At 46.7% G+C, this 16,538-nt stretch overlaps 1 protein-coding gene across 2 annotated transcripts in view; it reads left to right on the top strand.

The window, feature by feature from the left end:
- Nucleotides 1–16,538, top strand: part of Slco3a1 (solute carrier organic anion transporter family member 3A1) — a 281,466-nt gene that overhangs the window by 44,566 nt on the left and 220,362 nt on the right. For both annotated transcript variants that reach the window (XM_038313702.2, XM_038313701.2), the window contains exon 2: nt 15,667–16,132. In XM_038313702.2, the coding sequence (XP_038169630.1) occupies nt 15,667–16,132 (466 nt within the window). The remainder of the gene's footprint in view (nt 1–15,666; nt 16,133–16,538) is intronic.

The raw sequence follows: 16,538 nt of genomic DNA, 5'->3' as shown, positions 1-16,538 counted from the left end.
CTGAGTAATGAGGAGGTCCTGTGTGGGTTTTGTTGCTATTTGTAGTGGTGGTAGTATCCTTGTTTCTCTAATATTTTTGTCTCTTTGCTTATTTTCTGCTGAAAACTGGACGTTTGAGGTAATATACCCTAACAATTATGGATTCAGCTCTGCCCCCTCCACACAGTTCAGTTTTTGTTGTGTTTTGTTTAATTCTGTGCTTGGACTAAATCTGGGGATCTTGTTCTCTGTGAGATGTGACTATTCATTTCTCCGTTTTGTTGCTTGTTGTTTTGTTTTGAATTGTTTTTATTTAATTATTGTGTTTATTTTTGAATCCGGCTTCACAAGGATTGCTTCTGAGCACAAATAGTCGGTGTCTGGTCAGAGTTTGTGTTCAAGTCCATTGAACATTAAGACTGCATACCAAACAGGGTTGAAGTTTTCCCGGCTTGTACTTTTGTCTCTCTTCTTTCTGTGCACACAAGCCAATACCCAGAACTGAGGAGTGAACATGAATCTCCCTCCGTGTATTCATGTGTATAGCTTTCTGGTCAACCAGGGATATTTAGGGAGCTTCCCGAAGACCATCTTTCTATTAGATTTCTACCTCGTCTAATAGCTGCTTTCTCTAGCCTGGCTACAGCTTTAGCAGATGAGGTGGGTTTCTTTTTGATGTTTGTTTGCTATCAGTGTTGCTGTTGGTTGTCAGTAAGTATGTAGTGTTTCATCTTCCACACCCCTCCCCCAGATGAACTCCTGCCCCAGTGGAGTTGCTGGTTTGCATGGCTGTCCTTCCATGGGGAGCTTCCTAGCTGACCTGTGTGGAGGAACCAGAATCAAAGACCTCGTGTTCTTACCCAAGACTGAAAAGTTTCTCTGGAGTTAATGCTCTTCAATTTGCTGTTCTCCTTTAATCAGTTTTCCAGAGTCTCAAAAAGGCTACATTTGACAGTGTGGTCCTATGTTGTCATTGTTTTTAAATAAAAGTATAATTACACCATTTCCTCTCTTCCTTTCCTTCCCCCAGCCTTTCTTTCTGTCCTCTCAAATTCATGTCCATGTCTTTAACTCTTCTTACATATATGCATATGCAAATATAACTCTTCCTAAGTATATAAATGAAAACTGCTCAATTCGTGTGTGTGTGTGTGTGTGTGTGTGTGTGTGTGTGTGTGTGTGTAGTATTAGATAACCAATTTGAGATTTTTTTTTCCTGGGAAACATAATTTTTTCAAGTCTTGGCATTCCATAGTTGCCCCCAGTTCTTTGTCTAAGCTTGAGGCCCCTTGAGATTCCCTCCTCCCATGTTAGCATGTTTATGTTTATTAGCACTGAGGTCTTATTTAGGCAGCAATGTTCATGAGACTTCAAGGATGCAGTTTCTCTAACATGCCTAGGAGATGAATTCTCAGAGCAAAGCACAGACGTTGTTCCTCTTGCTCCTACAGTCTTTCTGCCCCTTCTTCCACAATGATTCTTGAGCCTTAGGTGCAAACGCTGTGTTGTAAATGTCTTAGGAGTAGGCACCATGCGGTTACATGCATTTTGATAAGTTGTCATTTTCTGTAATGGTCTCCATCTGTTGAAAGGAGATATTTCTTTGATGGGGCCTGAGACTTATACCTACCTGTGGCTATAAAGATAAATATTTAGTTTGGAATGTAGCTAGGAACTGTGTTGGTTTAGTAAAATCGCAATAGTATGTTCTGGTCTAAGATACAAGACATCTTTAGCCCTAGGTAGTTGGCTAAGTTTCTAGTATCAGACATGATTTTCCTCTTGTTGAATGGGCATTAAGTCCAATTAGAGAGCTCTTGGTACCATCAATGTATGCCACTATCTCACCCTTAGAGATCTCATGCCTTGTCAATCATTGTTTTAATTCATAGGTGTCATATCTGGGTATAACGAACTGATGGTTGTCTCTCTCCCTTGGAAGTTTACATGGCTCCTTCTGGTAGGTGTCCAAAGACACACTGACCTTTGAGAAGGGGATTTGCCAAGGTTCTCTCCTTTCCACTCAGCCCTGTAGTCTTTTCCCAACTTCTAGAGAGGAGAACTTGTATGGAAGTAAAAAGTATGGGCTTTGGATCCACACTGTCTAGACTTGGATGAGTGCTGCCTTGCCCTTTGCTGCCTATAAGACCTTGAGCAAAAGATTGCTCCTCTGTGCCTGTTTCGGTATCTGTAAATAGGAATGACATTTGTTACTTAATGTAGTTATGTAGTCAGAATGGAACGGGCTTAGCTAAGCTTACCTGTACCAACTGGAAGTTGTACTATGGAGACTTCACTATTGGCTCTTTTTATTAGATCAGCCATGGTGGAGACTACATATCCCTTAGCACTTTACTCCATTCTCCTCCCAGTCCTTGTCTGATGCATGAACACGGTCAGATCTGCCTGTCCTCCCGTCATCTAGTGATACTCCATGTTCCTAAGAAGTGCAGGCAGTTCTCAGGAACTGTCGGTCCTGGGAGGAGCAACAGCAGAGGAACTGAAGCCCGGCTAGTGTGTTTTCCCTTCTTCCAAGGAACTCTCCACAGTGTTCATGCTATAATAGTCTTGCAGTATTGGGTTTGAGACCAGAGCTGCACATAGACCCGAGCTTCTAAGCAATTGATTACCAACATTGACACCCCTTTGGGGGTTCCCTGCCTTCTGGAATCTTTAGCAGTGGGCATATGATTTAGATGTTAGGGCAAAGAGGAAGAACCATGGGGATGGGAATTTGGCTCATCTGAAGGCTAGGGAATGGGAAATATTACTTGGGATTGGTGCAGAGAGGCCAAAGAGGCAGGATGTGACTATAAATATCAGCAGATCTGTCACCTTAAGCCAAAAGGGCTTGAACTTTTCCTTTTGATGGTGGTTTTCATTAGAGTTTTAAACAGGGTGGTAAGGGATGAGGATTGTGGGGAGAGTGGATGGGATACGTGAGAAAGGTCAGAGGACATGTAGAGAAGGTCAGCCTGAGCGGGTCTGGAAGGTACTTGGGACCTACAGGCAGGATCTGAACTAAGCAACTAGCTGGAGGGGTCGGGGATCTGTGGTGCCTAGGTGTATGTGAGGTGCTGATGTTCAGGGAAGGAGCCATCAGAAGAGCAGGGCAGGCTGGATGGGAAGTGTGGGTACGATGGCCTGAAGTAGAGGCCTGGCCATTGCCAACTGTAGGAGTCTGCACCACAGAGAGATTTGGTGCTGTCTGTGTGAAAGTATCAGACAAGCGAGTGTCAGCGTGGAAGATGGTTTTCTACAGTTTCTGGCTACAGAAGAGAGGAGGGTGATTAGCTAGGAGGAGAACAAGGGACTTCTAGTTCATGCCTGTCACAAGGGAGAGTCAACTGTGCCAGAAATCACAGAGAAATCCAGTGTGATAAGAGAAGGAAAACGGCGTTTGTATCAAAGAAGATACAGGGCATGGGCAACCTTTATCTGCAGCTTCCTGCAGCCAGAGCAGGGCAGCAATAGGAATGGGACCTGTTTGCATCAGGCAGCTGTACCCAACAAAGGGGGACTTTGTGGACAGTGCTGGATGACAGAAAGGAGGAGGATGGCAGGGATTAGAAAGGTTATTTTTAGTTCTTTGTACTTGTGTGTGGGGACAAGATAAAGATGAAGCCAGTTGGGGGTAGCAATGATGGAGAAAGGCCTTCCTTCGGGAGATAAGAAGGGGCAGGATTCATAATGGATGGAGGCTGGTCTTTGTCTCAGTGAAGGTGAGTTGGGTGCTCTACACCCTTTCCTTTGCCCTTCTGCTAACACCCCTTCCTCTGCTGTTATCATCTGCCCTGTGCACGCATGCACACACACACACACATGCATGCACACACGCACACACATACACACACACACTGTATTGGTTACTTTTTTGTTACTATGACAAAATATCTGATATAAACAACTTAAGGGAGGAAGGGTTTATTTGAGCTCATGGCTTAAGGGGACAGAGTCCTTCACAGCAAGGAAGTCAGGGCTGGGACTTGCATAGTTTACAACATCTTAGTGCATCAGAAGCAGCAAGAAGAATGAAAGTGTGGCTGGGCTATCAAACTCAGAGTCACCCGGGCAGTGGTGGCACACACTCAGGAGGCAGAGACAGGTAGATCTCCGTGAGTTCAAGGCCAGAGCTAGTTTCAGGACAGCCGGTCTTCTTCCACAGGGAAACACTTTTTTGGAAAGGTAGGTAGGTAGGTAGGTAGACAGACAGACAGACAGACAGACAGACAGACAGACAGACAGACAGACAGATAGGTATAGATAGATAGATGATAGATAGATAGATAGATAGATAGATAGATAGATAGATAGATAGATGATAGATAGATAGATAGATAGATAGATACTAAATACACAGAGGGTCTATCCTCCATTAGCCCAATTCCTCTAACTAGGCTTCACCCCTAGCAAACATGTCCCATCTGCTGCCTGGGGACCACATTTATCCCAGGATAGCTATGGATGTGGCCCAACACTAAGACATAAAATCGTAAACTTACCGAAAACATGATGAATTTTTTCTTTTCAACTTGATTGTCATTCTTCAAAAATGAATTCGTAAACGAAAACACCGTGTCACAACGTCGAGAGATTGGAAACAAGCCAAGATTCCACACCTTCCCGAAACAGCACCACCAGCTAGGGAGCACAGTACACAGACACAAGAATCTATAGGGGATAGCTCATATTCAGACCCTAGCACACACATTTGTTAGCCTCTCCACTCTGCACCTCCGTGACAGGCCTGCCTTTTAGCTTTTATTTTGGTACTTGTTGGTACAGCATTGTCAGTGCCTAGAAGTAGTGAGCTTGTCACCATAGGAGGGGTCAGGACAAGTAGGGGGATGCTTGCTTTTCTTCGTGCGTGAAGGGCAAAGGGACTGCAGAAGGCATCAGGACGTTGGGATCCTGAGTAAATTTGTGGCCCTTAGGGAGTCAGGCTCCTCCCTGCAGACTGTGAAAACTGGGTCCGGTCATGGTCATCATCAGTGATCATGTCAGCAGCGGCGTCTGTTGGGTCTGTCGTTGGGCACCGAGCATCTTATGTGAAGCTGGGGGTGTTGGGTGCCTGGGATACACCTGGATAAGGATAGAACGACCAAGGGCCACATGACGTCAGTGGGCTGTGTGGACAAGCTGAGGAAGAGGAGTCCCTAAGATGTGTCACTTTTCTTTACTACTGTGACCCCAGAGGTAGGCTTCCTTGTCCTTCTGGAAGCTTGTTAATGCTGCCTTGGGCAAGTGTTCTCTACTCCTACCCTGTGTTTATCCTCCACCTGGAGGCATAGCTTTAGTTATTACCAGCTTATTTGTGGGGTTCATTCTCGAGAGAATGATTAGATGATTAGATGGAATGGATTGTCTTGGGTTTTAGGATTTAACCTGTCTGCTGAATCCTGGTATGGCATGTCTGGTACTTTGGTCTTGAGGAGTTAATATATGATAATTCTGTTCCCTGGGTTGGTAAGGGCCTTTTGTCAGCAGTAGGGCTTTTAGAACAAGAAGCACACACACATACACACACACATGCACACACACACACACACATGCACACGTACATACACATACACCTATACATATGTTTAACACTGACACCATACCATTGCTGTAGTATGGCTGGAGATTCAGGTGTTAGATTCTTAGTATACAAAGAAAAAAGAGAAATGCAGGGTTTTTTTGAAGGGGGGTATTGTTTGTTTGGGTTTTTGTTTTATTTTATTTTTGTTTTTGACACAGAGTTTCTCTGTGTAGTAGTCCTAGCTGTACTGGAACTTGCTCTGTAGACCAGGCTGGTCTTGAACTCACAGAGATCTGCCTGTCCCTGCCTCCTGACGGTTGTGATTAACAGTGTGCATCCCCACTGCCCGGCATGAGAAAAGCAGTTTTAAAGCCACTGCTTATTAAGTTTTTTGTTTCAGGGTAGATGGGAGAAATATGGAAATTAGTTTCTATGAGAAGAGCTTTTTCCAGTTAGCCCTTGATGAAAGTATTCCTCAGGTCAGCCGTAATAACCGTTTTTCTTAATAGACAAACACACACGCTGTTTTAAATGTTTCTATGTTATGTACTCTATCAAAGGTTGATAATGATCATGGCCATTTGGAAAGCTTCTCCTATGTTTATCTTTGTTTAGCCCAGAGTTGAAGAGCTGCATATGGTAGCTAGCACCTGTAATTCCAGGACTTAGGAAGGCCAGGGCCTATCTAAGAAATAGGAGGGCCAGAAGTGCTAGGCTAACCTTAACTATATAGTGAGCTATATGAGATTCAGCCTCCAAAACAAACAAACAAACAAAAAAACAAAAAAAGACACCTTTTAAATATCTCAGAGTTCAAAAACAAAATTTCATGTGATCGTAGAATTCTTTTCTTCCCCATATGCCTTTTAACAATCTTCTTCCTTCCCCTTTACCTCTTTTATATTCACTTATTATTTACACATAATAATGGTCTTTATACACACAGAGATAAATAGACAGATAGATAGATAAATGATAGATACAGACAGATATATAATAGAGAGATAGATAATAGAGATATATAGGTATACAGAAAGACACATACATACATACATACATACAGTGTTGTTCCTTGAGATACTATATCACCACACCTGCCTTTGTTGATGGTATTCTGTTTTCTTTTTTCTTATTTATTTTGTTTGATTGGTTGGTTGTTTTTCATTTTGTTTTTGTTATTGTTTTTGAGACAGGGTTTCTCTGTGTAGCCCTGGCTGCCTTGGAACTCACTCTGTAGACGAGGCTGGCCGCAAACTCAGAAATCCACCTGCCTCTGCCTCCTGAGTGCTGGGATTAAAGGTGTGCGCTACCACTGCCTTATTCACACGAGCTTTTTTATATGGGTTCTGGGGATTAGACTTAGGTCCTCAGATACTTGTGCATCAAATACTTTACTAAGCCATCTTCCAACTCAAAGGGGGGGGGCTTTTCAATGCACCCACTAGTGTTCTGAGAGCCTGGGACATGCAGAGATTCTGACTAAGCACAAAACAGCTCTTCCCGAGGAGCCTGTGTTGAAACGAATCTTTAGTGTGAGCCTTGCACCAAGATCTGTTGTAGGCGTTTGCCTGGCCCGCTGTACTTGATTGAAAGCTGAGGAAACCACTGAGTTCCTGTGGCCCTCTAATAGAAACGAACAGGTACCAAACATGTTTCGAGTTGAAACAATGCTCTGGGCTGTGGTGTGCAAGGCTCAATACAAATTATTGTAAGACTAGGCCTGATGCCAAAGTACCTGCCAGTGTTGCCAGGGCTCAGGCACAGAGTGCAGGGAACTGTTGATTGAGGGTACTGGAGAGGTGGAACCTTTGTTTATCTAAGCTGAAATGAAGCGCAGTGAGGGGGTTGTGGGGGCGAGGATGGGGGGGGGAGTCAATGATGTGTTTTGCATTTTGACAGCAATTACATTTAGTGATGTTGGCTTACTTTGTTTACTTATTTATTTATTTTGAGTGGGAGGATCATAAAACCATCGCACATTCTCTTATAATGGATTAATTAAACATAAAATTCACAGGATAAAAGGACTCAAAAACCAGTTGCCTCTGTTGTGGTTTAGGGTCATTTCGGGAAGGCAGTGAGAAAAGATGAGAGGACCCATAGTCCAGAGGAGGGGGAGAAAGGGTCCCAGAAAGATGTAGATGAAGGAGTGGAGGAACATGAAGGAGGAAGTGTACATAGATGGGTTTTTAGAGAATGAGAGTCCAGGGAGGTTTTTGTAAATCTGGGTAGGCAGACACTGCCACTGTTATTCCAGGTAATCTACAAAAGTGACAGCAAGGGTGTGTAAGATCAGGATACAAAGAGTCACCTAGGGAGAGGCCTGAGAGGACTTTGGTGGCTCAGAATCCCGCTGGGGGGTTAGGGAGCATGCTGAAGCCCAGCTCTGCACATGGTTACAGTGCATACTGGAGCCTGGAGCTTTTCTTCCTTGTGGACAGACAGCCACTCGCAGACAGACTAGAAATGGAGTCTCAGGGCATGTCTTGCAGAGCCTGACCCTGTCTCTTGAGGCTCTTAAAATCTCCTCTATGTCCCCTGCTCATCCCTCTGTAAGAAGGCATGCTCTAATGGCGTGTGGCAGTACAGACTTGTAATCGCAGCCCTTGGGAAGCTGAGGTTTGAGACCAGCCTGGGCTTCACAGCGGGAGTGTGTTCCAGAAAAAAGACACGGCCTTGGGATGACAAACAAGAGACTGAATGTTCCTTGAGATTATTTTCATGCTTGTGCAAAAATGAAGTTTGCTTAGGATAACAACAGGATTGCTTAGTAAACTTGTTACCATTGATGCTCTTCTACATGCCTGGGGCCACGGTCAGTGTCTCAAAAGCTGTTCTGTCTAATTCATTCTCTGCCTTTTAAGGAAGACCGATTTGAAAATTATACCCGTTTATCTCCTGATGCTAACATTGCAGCAGACATCAAGCAGCCTTGCCAATGTCTCCTCCACTCAGCCCAGTGGTGAGGTTGGAGCAAGAGCAAGGGGCTGGGACTATGGTGTCCTGGGCCACCTGGCTGTGCAGATCTGGGGTCTGGACTTCACCATTTCCCCAGTGCACCAAGCTTCTCACTATAAGGCACAGCGGCTGTTCAGATGGGAAAGAGTAACATGTGAGGCTTCCTTGAGCTGAGATTAGTATTGCTGTGGCTTTATCCCAGACACTGGATACCATCCCAGACGCTGGATACTGCCTTCCGAGAGCAGAGACTGTTCCCCTCAGTCCAGGGAGACGTGCCCTTGAAAGGGCTGATAAGAAATTAAAGTTTCTTTACAAACCACTGCGTGGGGTTTAAAAAGAAAACTAAGCTCTCCAGCCTTCACAAACTGGTGATGAGCTGCCTAGAAATGACTCTCCTTTTTTGGTATTTTTAACAGGAGTGTTTCATAAATTTATTATGAATGGGAAGTTTTATTATCAGTTAAAGATATAATGTGCATTTTTAACAGGAGTGTTTCATATATTTATTATGAATAGGAAGTTTTTATTTTCAGTTAAAGATATAATATGTAGAGCCAAGGTTTGGGCAGTCTACAAAGGGGTATGGGACCAAATCTGGCCCTCTGCCTGCTTTTGTTAGTAAAGTTTTATTGGAACTCAGCAATGTCCATTTATGTACAGGTTGTCATGGATGCTGTGTTGGGCTACAATGGCAGATGCCAGTGTTGCTATGGTGACCACATGGCCTGGGAGCCTAAAATGTTGACTGACTGATGCTTTCCAGAGTAAGTGTGTCAGATTCTTTCCAGGAACCCCTGAGAGAGGCACCCACCTTTCTTTGTCATGAACACAGTGAGGATGACATGCTATGCTATTTCTAAAGGATGGCTTCTGCTCAACAGCTTCCCTTCCCTGTTGACATCTAAACCCAGTGCAGCTCCTCAGTGTGGCCTTCAAATCCGCTTTATCTCAGTTGACTCCCCTCTGCACTGCGCTCTGAAGACCTGAGTCATTTCTTCTCACCCCAGGCTGTCTAGAAGGCTCCGCGTGGTGTGTCTTCCTTTTCCTGATCTTTGCTTTTGCACTGCTGTGGCAACTTTTCTCACTCCATGTCTTTTAGAATCCAGACCACTCTTGTTTTGTCTCGGATCTGTTGTTGGTGTTTTCATTCCCTTGGTTGCTCTGCCTCTCTGTTGTGGTGCTATAGCCCTATGCTGTTACTAAATGGTTTCATTCTGCCGTATATGGATTGTCTGTTAATCGCAGCCAAGGCTTCTTGAACTGCCCACGCAGCAGGCACTGGGGTGCGTGGAATCGGATTAAATTGAAGAAAGCACATGGATCATGCATGCCAGTGATGATGATAGCTCCTTAGTGTATATACCTACTGAGTGCTAGCTACCAGGCCTCAGTGGTGCTCACGAGAGCACACACTGTTGTACCTGTGGCAAGGGCTTGGAAACAGGCTCTGACAAGATTGGTTTGACTTTGTGGTCCATGCTCCTAGGCTAAGGCAGGAGGACCTCAAGTTTATAGCCACCTTGGACTGCAGAATGAGTTCATGGTCAGACTGGGATGGATATATTTATCCCCTGACAAGACCCTCTACCCCAAATCTATCCCAAATACTAAACTCTAAAAGAACTATAGGGATAGATCAGGTTGCAATGCTATCCAGGGCTCTGGGCACACATATGCCCTAGGCACACACAGAACAAGCTCCACCTCCTTGGGGGAGCCATCACCTTTGTGACAGAGGCCCGAGGAACAGGCACTGATATTTGTTCAGAGATTCCCCAGATGATTGCAGTTAGCTAGGCCCAGCCTCACGACCCAAGGCAGAAGGAAAACGTGGGCTCATGTCTTAGAAGATCCCAGTCTTCCACCATGGCCCTAAGAATCTGGATTCCTGCTAACGAGTGCTTGGCAACCTCCCCAGGCTTCCCTTAGAAAGTAAGGGAAGAATCAGATGTGCCTGCCCACAGGCCATCCTGTCCTACAGTATTGATGTCAATGTGTACCAAAGTCCTACCTTTAGACTGAGTTCCCTTAACTTTGGTCAGTCCCAGAGTGACTGCAGCACCCTTGGAGGCAAGGCTCCCCTGTGCCCTGTGAGTGTCAAAGGAGAGGGACTTGTACTTTATATTGACTTAGAAGTAAAGCCTTTCAGCATCAGATGGTTGGGGATGGGAGGAAAGGCAGCAAAGCGTGGGTTCCCCAGTCCTCTGATCATCATCATCATCATCATCATCATCATCATCATCATCAGCAGCAGCAGCAGCAGCAGCAGCAGCAGCAGCAGCAGCAGCAAGTGGACTTCTTAGAATCGCAGGCCCCCTGGCCTCGCCACAAACCAGTGGAATCCGAAGCACTAGGAGTTGAACTCTGACACTCTATGGGTCAAGTTTTGCCGACAAGCCTTAGGTCGATCATGGGCCGAGCATGTCCCTGTCACATGCTTGGAATTGATGGTGTCAATTCCAAGATAAGCAGCAACTTTTTAGAACCCTGTGCTGGTGGTAGGGCCAGCACTCTGTGTATTTGTATAGGATGCAGGAGGCTCTAGGAGGATGCACGAGGCCCTAGGTTACAGTCTCAGCATCACAAACAAAAATCATAAAAAGTAAAGAACAAGCATTCTTCGTGCTACTAGGCTCTATTTTAGACATTGTGTGTGTGCATGCATGTGTGCATGTGTGTGTGTGCATACAGGTGTGTGTGTGTGTGTGTGTGTGCATGCATGCATGCATTTGGACTGGCATGTGGATATATATGCAGGTCAGGGGTCGATCTCAGGTATACTTCAGAAGTCATCCATCTTGTTTTATGAGACAGGGTCTCTCCCTGGTACCTGTGACCCCGTAAGGATTCTAAGCCTGCTGACCAGGGAACCAAGGCATCTGCCTGCTGTTTCCTCCCTGGCACTGTGCGCTATCATGCCCAGCTTTGGACATGATTGTTCAAGACTGAGCTAGGGTCATCATGCTTGTTTAGACAACACTGGCCTGAGTCATCGTCCAACCCTGGGACTCTGTTCTTAATAAGAGTTCATGAGATGCAGAAATGTGGATTTCTCTCTTCCTTCCCTCCCTCCCTCCTCTTAGTTAATGCAGCAGAAGCCTGACAGATCTTGCCTGCTTCCCAAACTAACTTCATTTCCCCTTGGCCCAGGGTAAGGACACTTCCTCCTTTCTTTTCCTCCCGGAATCCCTGCCCCTTTGTCTCTGTCTCTAATTATCCAGCTGTTTCCTCTAGTCCTGTTACCCATTAAGTAAAGGCAGCCATTCCCTTTAGCAGTCTGCTCCCTCAGTGCTGGATTGTTCTCTGCCACATAAAAAGCCACAAGTGGCTTTTATGGCCTCATACATACTTAATTAGTCCAGCTTCTCAAAATTGTGCTTTAAATGAGTAAAGGCATTAGCCCCCCCCCCCCATCTAATTGATCCACAAAGCGCAGTTTCAGCACAGCGGTAGGAACTTTAAGTGTTGGTCTAGCTGAGCATCGCTGGGGATCACAAGAGGATACAAGAGCAAAGACCCTGGTCAGAGGCAGAATAAGAGCCCAGGTAGGATGTGGATCTAAAGAAATGACTATTTGTGCCTTGCCTACCGCTGTCTCTTGGTATGACCCCGCCGTGACCTTTACCTAGCATCATAAACATGCACTTTGTGAAAGAGTTTGAGATGGGATATTTGCTGAATTGGAGCTATTGTCGGGGTTCCAGGCTTCAGATACACTGTTTTCTGTGCCTGGCCTCATGCGTCATAGTGGAAATAAAAAACGACTGTACTTTAGCCTCTCCTCCACTGTGTAGCCGTCTGCCCCCATGGTGGAGCATGTCACCAGCAGATCCACCCGTTGAGGAAAAGATTCAGCATGGCGGCTGGCTGCATGGCATCTGTATCGGGTTGGAGAATCATGGCAACTGCTCTATGGCGGTTGCCTCACTTCCCTTCTTCCCAGCATTCTGTTCTGTCTACTCCACCCACCTATGTTCTGACCTATCAGGCCAAGCAGTTTATTAATTAACCAATGAAGCAACAGATAGATAGAAACACTCCTACATCACCCTGCACTAAAGGCTTCCTTACAGCCTGCAGTGTTGGGAGGCAGGCAAGCTTTCTGAGTTAGCACCCAGTGAAAGGCACTTTGGTCACTGAAGATGACCCCTTGGAGTCCCCATCTCCTTCCTTCCTTTCTCGTCTTACTTCCTGGCCTTTGTGAAGCAGCAGCATCCTGTTCCACCAAATGGTGCCCCCCCATCACAGTCTGCCTATCCATAGATCCGAACGGAAAATGCCAAGCAACTTTGGATTGAAACCTTCCAAACGAGAGCAAATCTTCCTTCATGTTCTTTGTCTTAGGTATCTGCCGCAGCAGTGGGAAGTGGGATGTTAAGACCCCATCAGACTGTCTGGGGCACCTCGCCTGACTAGGCCCTGCTTTCTTCTCAGCCAGCCTTTTCTGCGCATCTTTCTAGACTCAACATGTGGTTCTTGACCTCCCAGTCAATTCCCCCTCCACACCACATCACCCGTTGAAAGCCACTTGGTCTGCCGTGCACGGTTCTGTCACCGCAGAAAGAAGCCAATAATTGAAGCTCTTCGTTTCCCTTGCCCAGAGCTTTCAGAAAGAGCATCATTTGGGAGCCTCTTAGAGCCCCTTGTAACCAGGCCAGGGCCCGTTTATCTTCTGTTCTCAACAATTGCAATCTGGTATTCCGAGATAGGAGCCATCTAATCTCATAGCGTGGGCTGAGCGAGTTGTGGGTTGGTCTTGGCCAGTAAGCACAAGGGAATAGGAACCTGAATGGGAACCTTGGGTATGACAAGCTTCAAAGCTGCCCTGTGGGGCTGGCCCATGGAATAGTGCTGAAGGAAAGAAAGATCCTCTTCCTGTGTCATCGCCTTAGCAGCCTGCCTCTTGCCTTCCCTCTCTGTCAGCTGGGGGATCAGATTCAAAGCTACCCTGGGGCCCAGCTGAGTCACCGACTCTGCGGGAGCCCAGGTACTAAGGTACTAAGAGCTTAAGCGCTTCAGATGGGGCTAAGATCCTCTGGGCTCCGGGGATTTAAAATACATGTACTGAAAAGAAGCAAGGAGAAGTAACCTGACCACACTGTTCCTTTGACGGTATGGGCACACAGGGGGACGGATACCAGCAGATAGGACACGGCTGGAAGCCTGCCAAGGCTTTGGTGTTTATAATCTTGCCCCTATGTATAATCTTAGAGGAAGGGACTCTCCTCCCTGCCCTTTCTTTACCAGCACATACCCACTTGGTCCGCAGATGTTGGGCCGTCTGCCTGAAATAAAGTTCTCCTGAAATGCCCCTCCCTCCTTTCCTGTCTGTCACTGTATGCTGATGAGGGACATGGTCCATACCCTCCCCAAGGCCTCCATAGAAGCCTGGAGGTTTTGTCCACCTGCGTTCATTTCTTCTTTCTCCCAGCATTCCCTTCCCATACGTGGTGTGGCTGTTAAAACCCCGGCTGTTCCCAGAGAATCACAGAAATCCTGGTGTTCGTCAGGTCTACAGCTTACCCTTTCGCAGTCCCCACATGTGAATGGTTTAGATTTATCCTGGCCCCGGCTCTTACTGTTGCTTCACAGATGAGCGTGCTAAAGCGCACAGTAACTTGATTACCTGGAGTTAGGATGAGGGGGAACCCATGTGATACCTACCCTGGCCCTTGTACTTCACTGCCTTTCCCTACTTTCCTGCCATGAGATAGAAGGCCTTCCGGGCCAGTCGATTTGCACCATTATTCTAGCGTTCATATCCATCACTCTAGGGCTGTTAGGATTCTGATTTCTCAGCATCAGAGCCGAGGGAGGGTAACTGAGCTGGCCAGGGTCACAGCAGAGGGAGGAAATAGCAGGGATGCGTCTCTGTTTTCTCTCTCTCAGTGCCCTGCACTCCTGCCTCCACACTGCACGGACTGCCCCATTCTTCCCTGTGGTGCTCCTCACTTATGATCCAGGTCAGTCCTCCACTTTGTCAGGAATTCATGCCCGTCTTGTTCATACCTTTGCGCAAAGTGCTTATTCCTGGCCCAGCAAGGACCTCGGTCATCTGCCAGATCTCTCATGACAGGGACAGCTGCCTTCCTGTGATACAGGTTATGGTCCCCACAAACAGGAGAGGGATTCCATCTTTTTGTCAATAAGCCTTATGATAAAGTGTCACCCCTTGGCCCCCCAGGGTGGACTGTGCTTTGTTTTGTGAATGTGATCTTTTATCAATAGATGTTCTAGTTGTATCTGTGTGTACTTTCCTGCCAGGTGGCCTTTTAAGGCCAGGTGTTCTCATTTTTCTGTCCTTTTTTATGCAGGCCATTGCCAGGCAAATAGCGTATGTTTAGTAAATATTGTCGAACAAGTACAGGCAGACAGGAATACTAAAGAGGGAGACAAGGCAAAAATATCCCATGAAAATTTCCCGGGCAGGCTACAGTGTTTAGAACAGACAGGAGGGGCTTGTCGTGGTTGGTTGTTTGTTTTTATAAGATATTCCTTTAGGCAAATCCGTCTCATTTAGAAACTCCCAGAAGGAAGGGCAGCTAAGCATGATCCCACTACCAGGCCTGTTTGTGTCGGTCTGTGATCCCAGCTGTTTGGGAAGCTTTAGGAGGAGGATCAAATAGGTTCAAGACTCTTCTGGCCTACAGAGTGAGTGCAAAGCCTGCCTGGCCGACAGAGAGTGCATGCAGGGTCGTCATGGCCTCCTGAGATGCGGTCTCAAAATAAAAAGTGAAAAGAATTCTGGGAATATAGCTCAGTGGCGCTGTGTTTCCCTAGCATGTGTCATGTCTTGAGGCCAATCCCTAGGACCCAGAAAAGAGTGGATGCATGGATGAATATATTCTATTGAGCTAAGCTAGCTAGCTGGTCAGCTTTGCTACTTAGGTTGTTTTGACTAGTAGAGCCTATATTTGGGAGTGTGTAACCTATGGACGTTGGGACTTACGATGACTTTGTAGCCCCCTTCCCCCCATGAAGTACATGGCACTCTTGAAGATGCAGGCAGATGTTGGAAAAAATCATCTTTGATACTACGAAAGTGAATTCTTCAGTCAAATTAGGGTTTCAGTCGAAGGGAATGCTTCTCCGATTTGGCATCTGGTGCCACATTACCAGGCAGGTGGGAGGGTCCAGGAAGAACAGGCCGTGTCTTGGGAGGGTCTTCTAAGACAGACTTTGAAATTTCCTTTTCCCACCGTCAGGTGAGCGTGTTGACCACCCTGGAACGCAGGTTCAACCTTCAGAGTGCTGATGTGGGCGTGATTGCCAGCAGCTTCGAGATTGGAAACCTGGCGCTGATTCTCTTCGTGAGCTACTTCGGAGCACGTGGGCACCGACCACGCCTTATCGGCTGTGGCGGCATCGTCATGGCCTTGGGCGCGCTGCTATCAGCACTGCCAGAGTTCCTCACCCACCAGTACAAGTACGAGGCTGGCGAGATCCGCTGGGGCGCAGAGGGCCGCGACGTCTGTGCCTCCAATGGCTCCAGCAGTGATGAGGGGCCTGACCCCGACCTTATCTGCCGTAACCGGACAGCCACCAACATGATGTACTTGCTGCTCATTGGGGCTCAGGTGCTGCTGGGCATCGGTGCTACCCCCGTGCAGCCCCTGGGGGTCTCCTACATTGACGACCACGTACGGAGGAAGGACTCCTCGCTCTATATAGGTAGGTGCTGCCTCTTCTGTATGTGTTGGTATACTGGTACAAAGTTGGGACCCTGTTTTCCTTGGGCACTGGTTTGCGGAACTGGCTAACCATCTCCAGGGTTTTGCAAAACACCGATCCCCACATTTAATGTCCAGGAATTCTCACATGCTTGATGCAGGGGCCATCCAACTAGAGCACTTTGGAAAATCTTTCCAAAGGATGTTTAGATGCAGCCTGTATCTTACCAGACCTTGCAGGGAAAGATCTGGTCCGGAGGGGTTTGGGATTAATCTGCTCTTGTGCTGTGTGTGTGTGTGTGTGTGTGTGTGTGCGCGCGCGCGCGCGCACTGCAGAGAGATTTGGGGCTTCCTAGTGTTCACCAAGACATATTTGGGGTCTTCATCTAGGAAACGTCAACTTTAAA

Source organism: Arvicola amphibius, chromosome 12 (assembly GCF_903992535.2).
Source record: "Arvicola amphibius chromosome 12, mArvAmp1.2, whole genome shotgun sequence".
Classification (NCBI taxonomy): Eukaryota; Metazoa; Chordata; class Mammalia; order Rodentia; family Cricetidae; genus Arvicola; species Arvicola amphibius.
The sequence above is the reverse complement of the archived record's forward strand: the minus strand, read 5'-3'. Positions and strand labels throughout refer to the sequence as shown.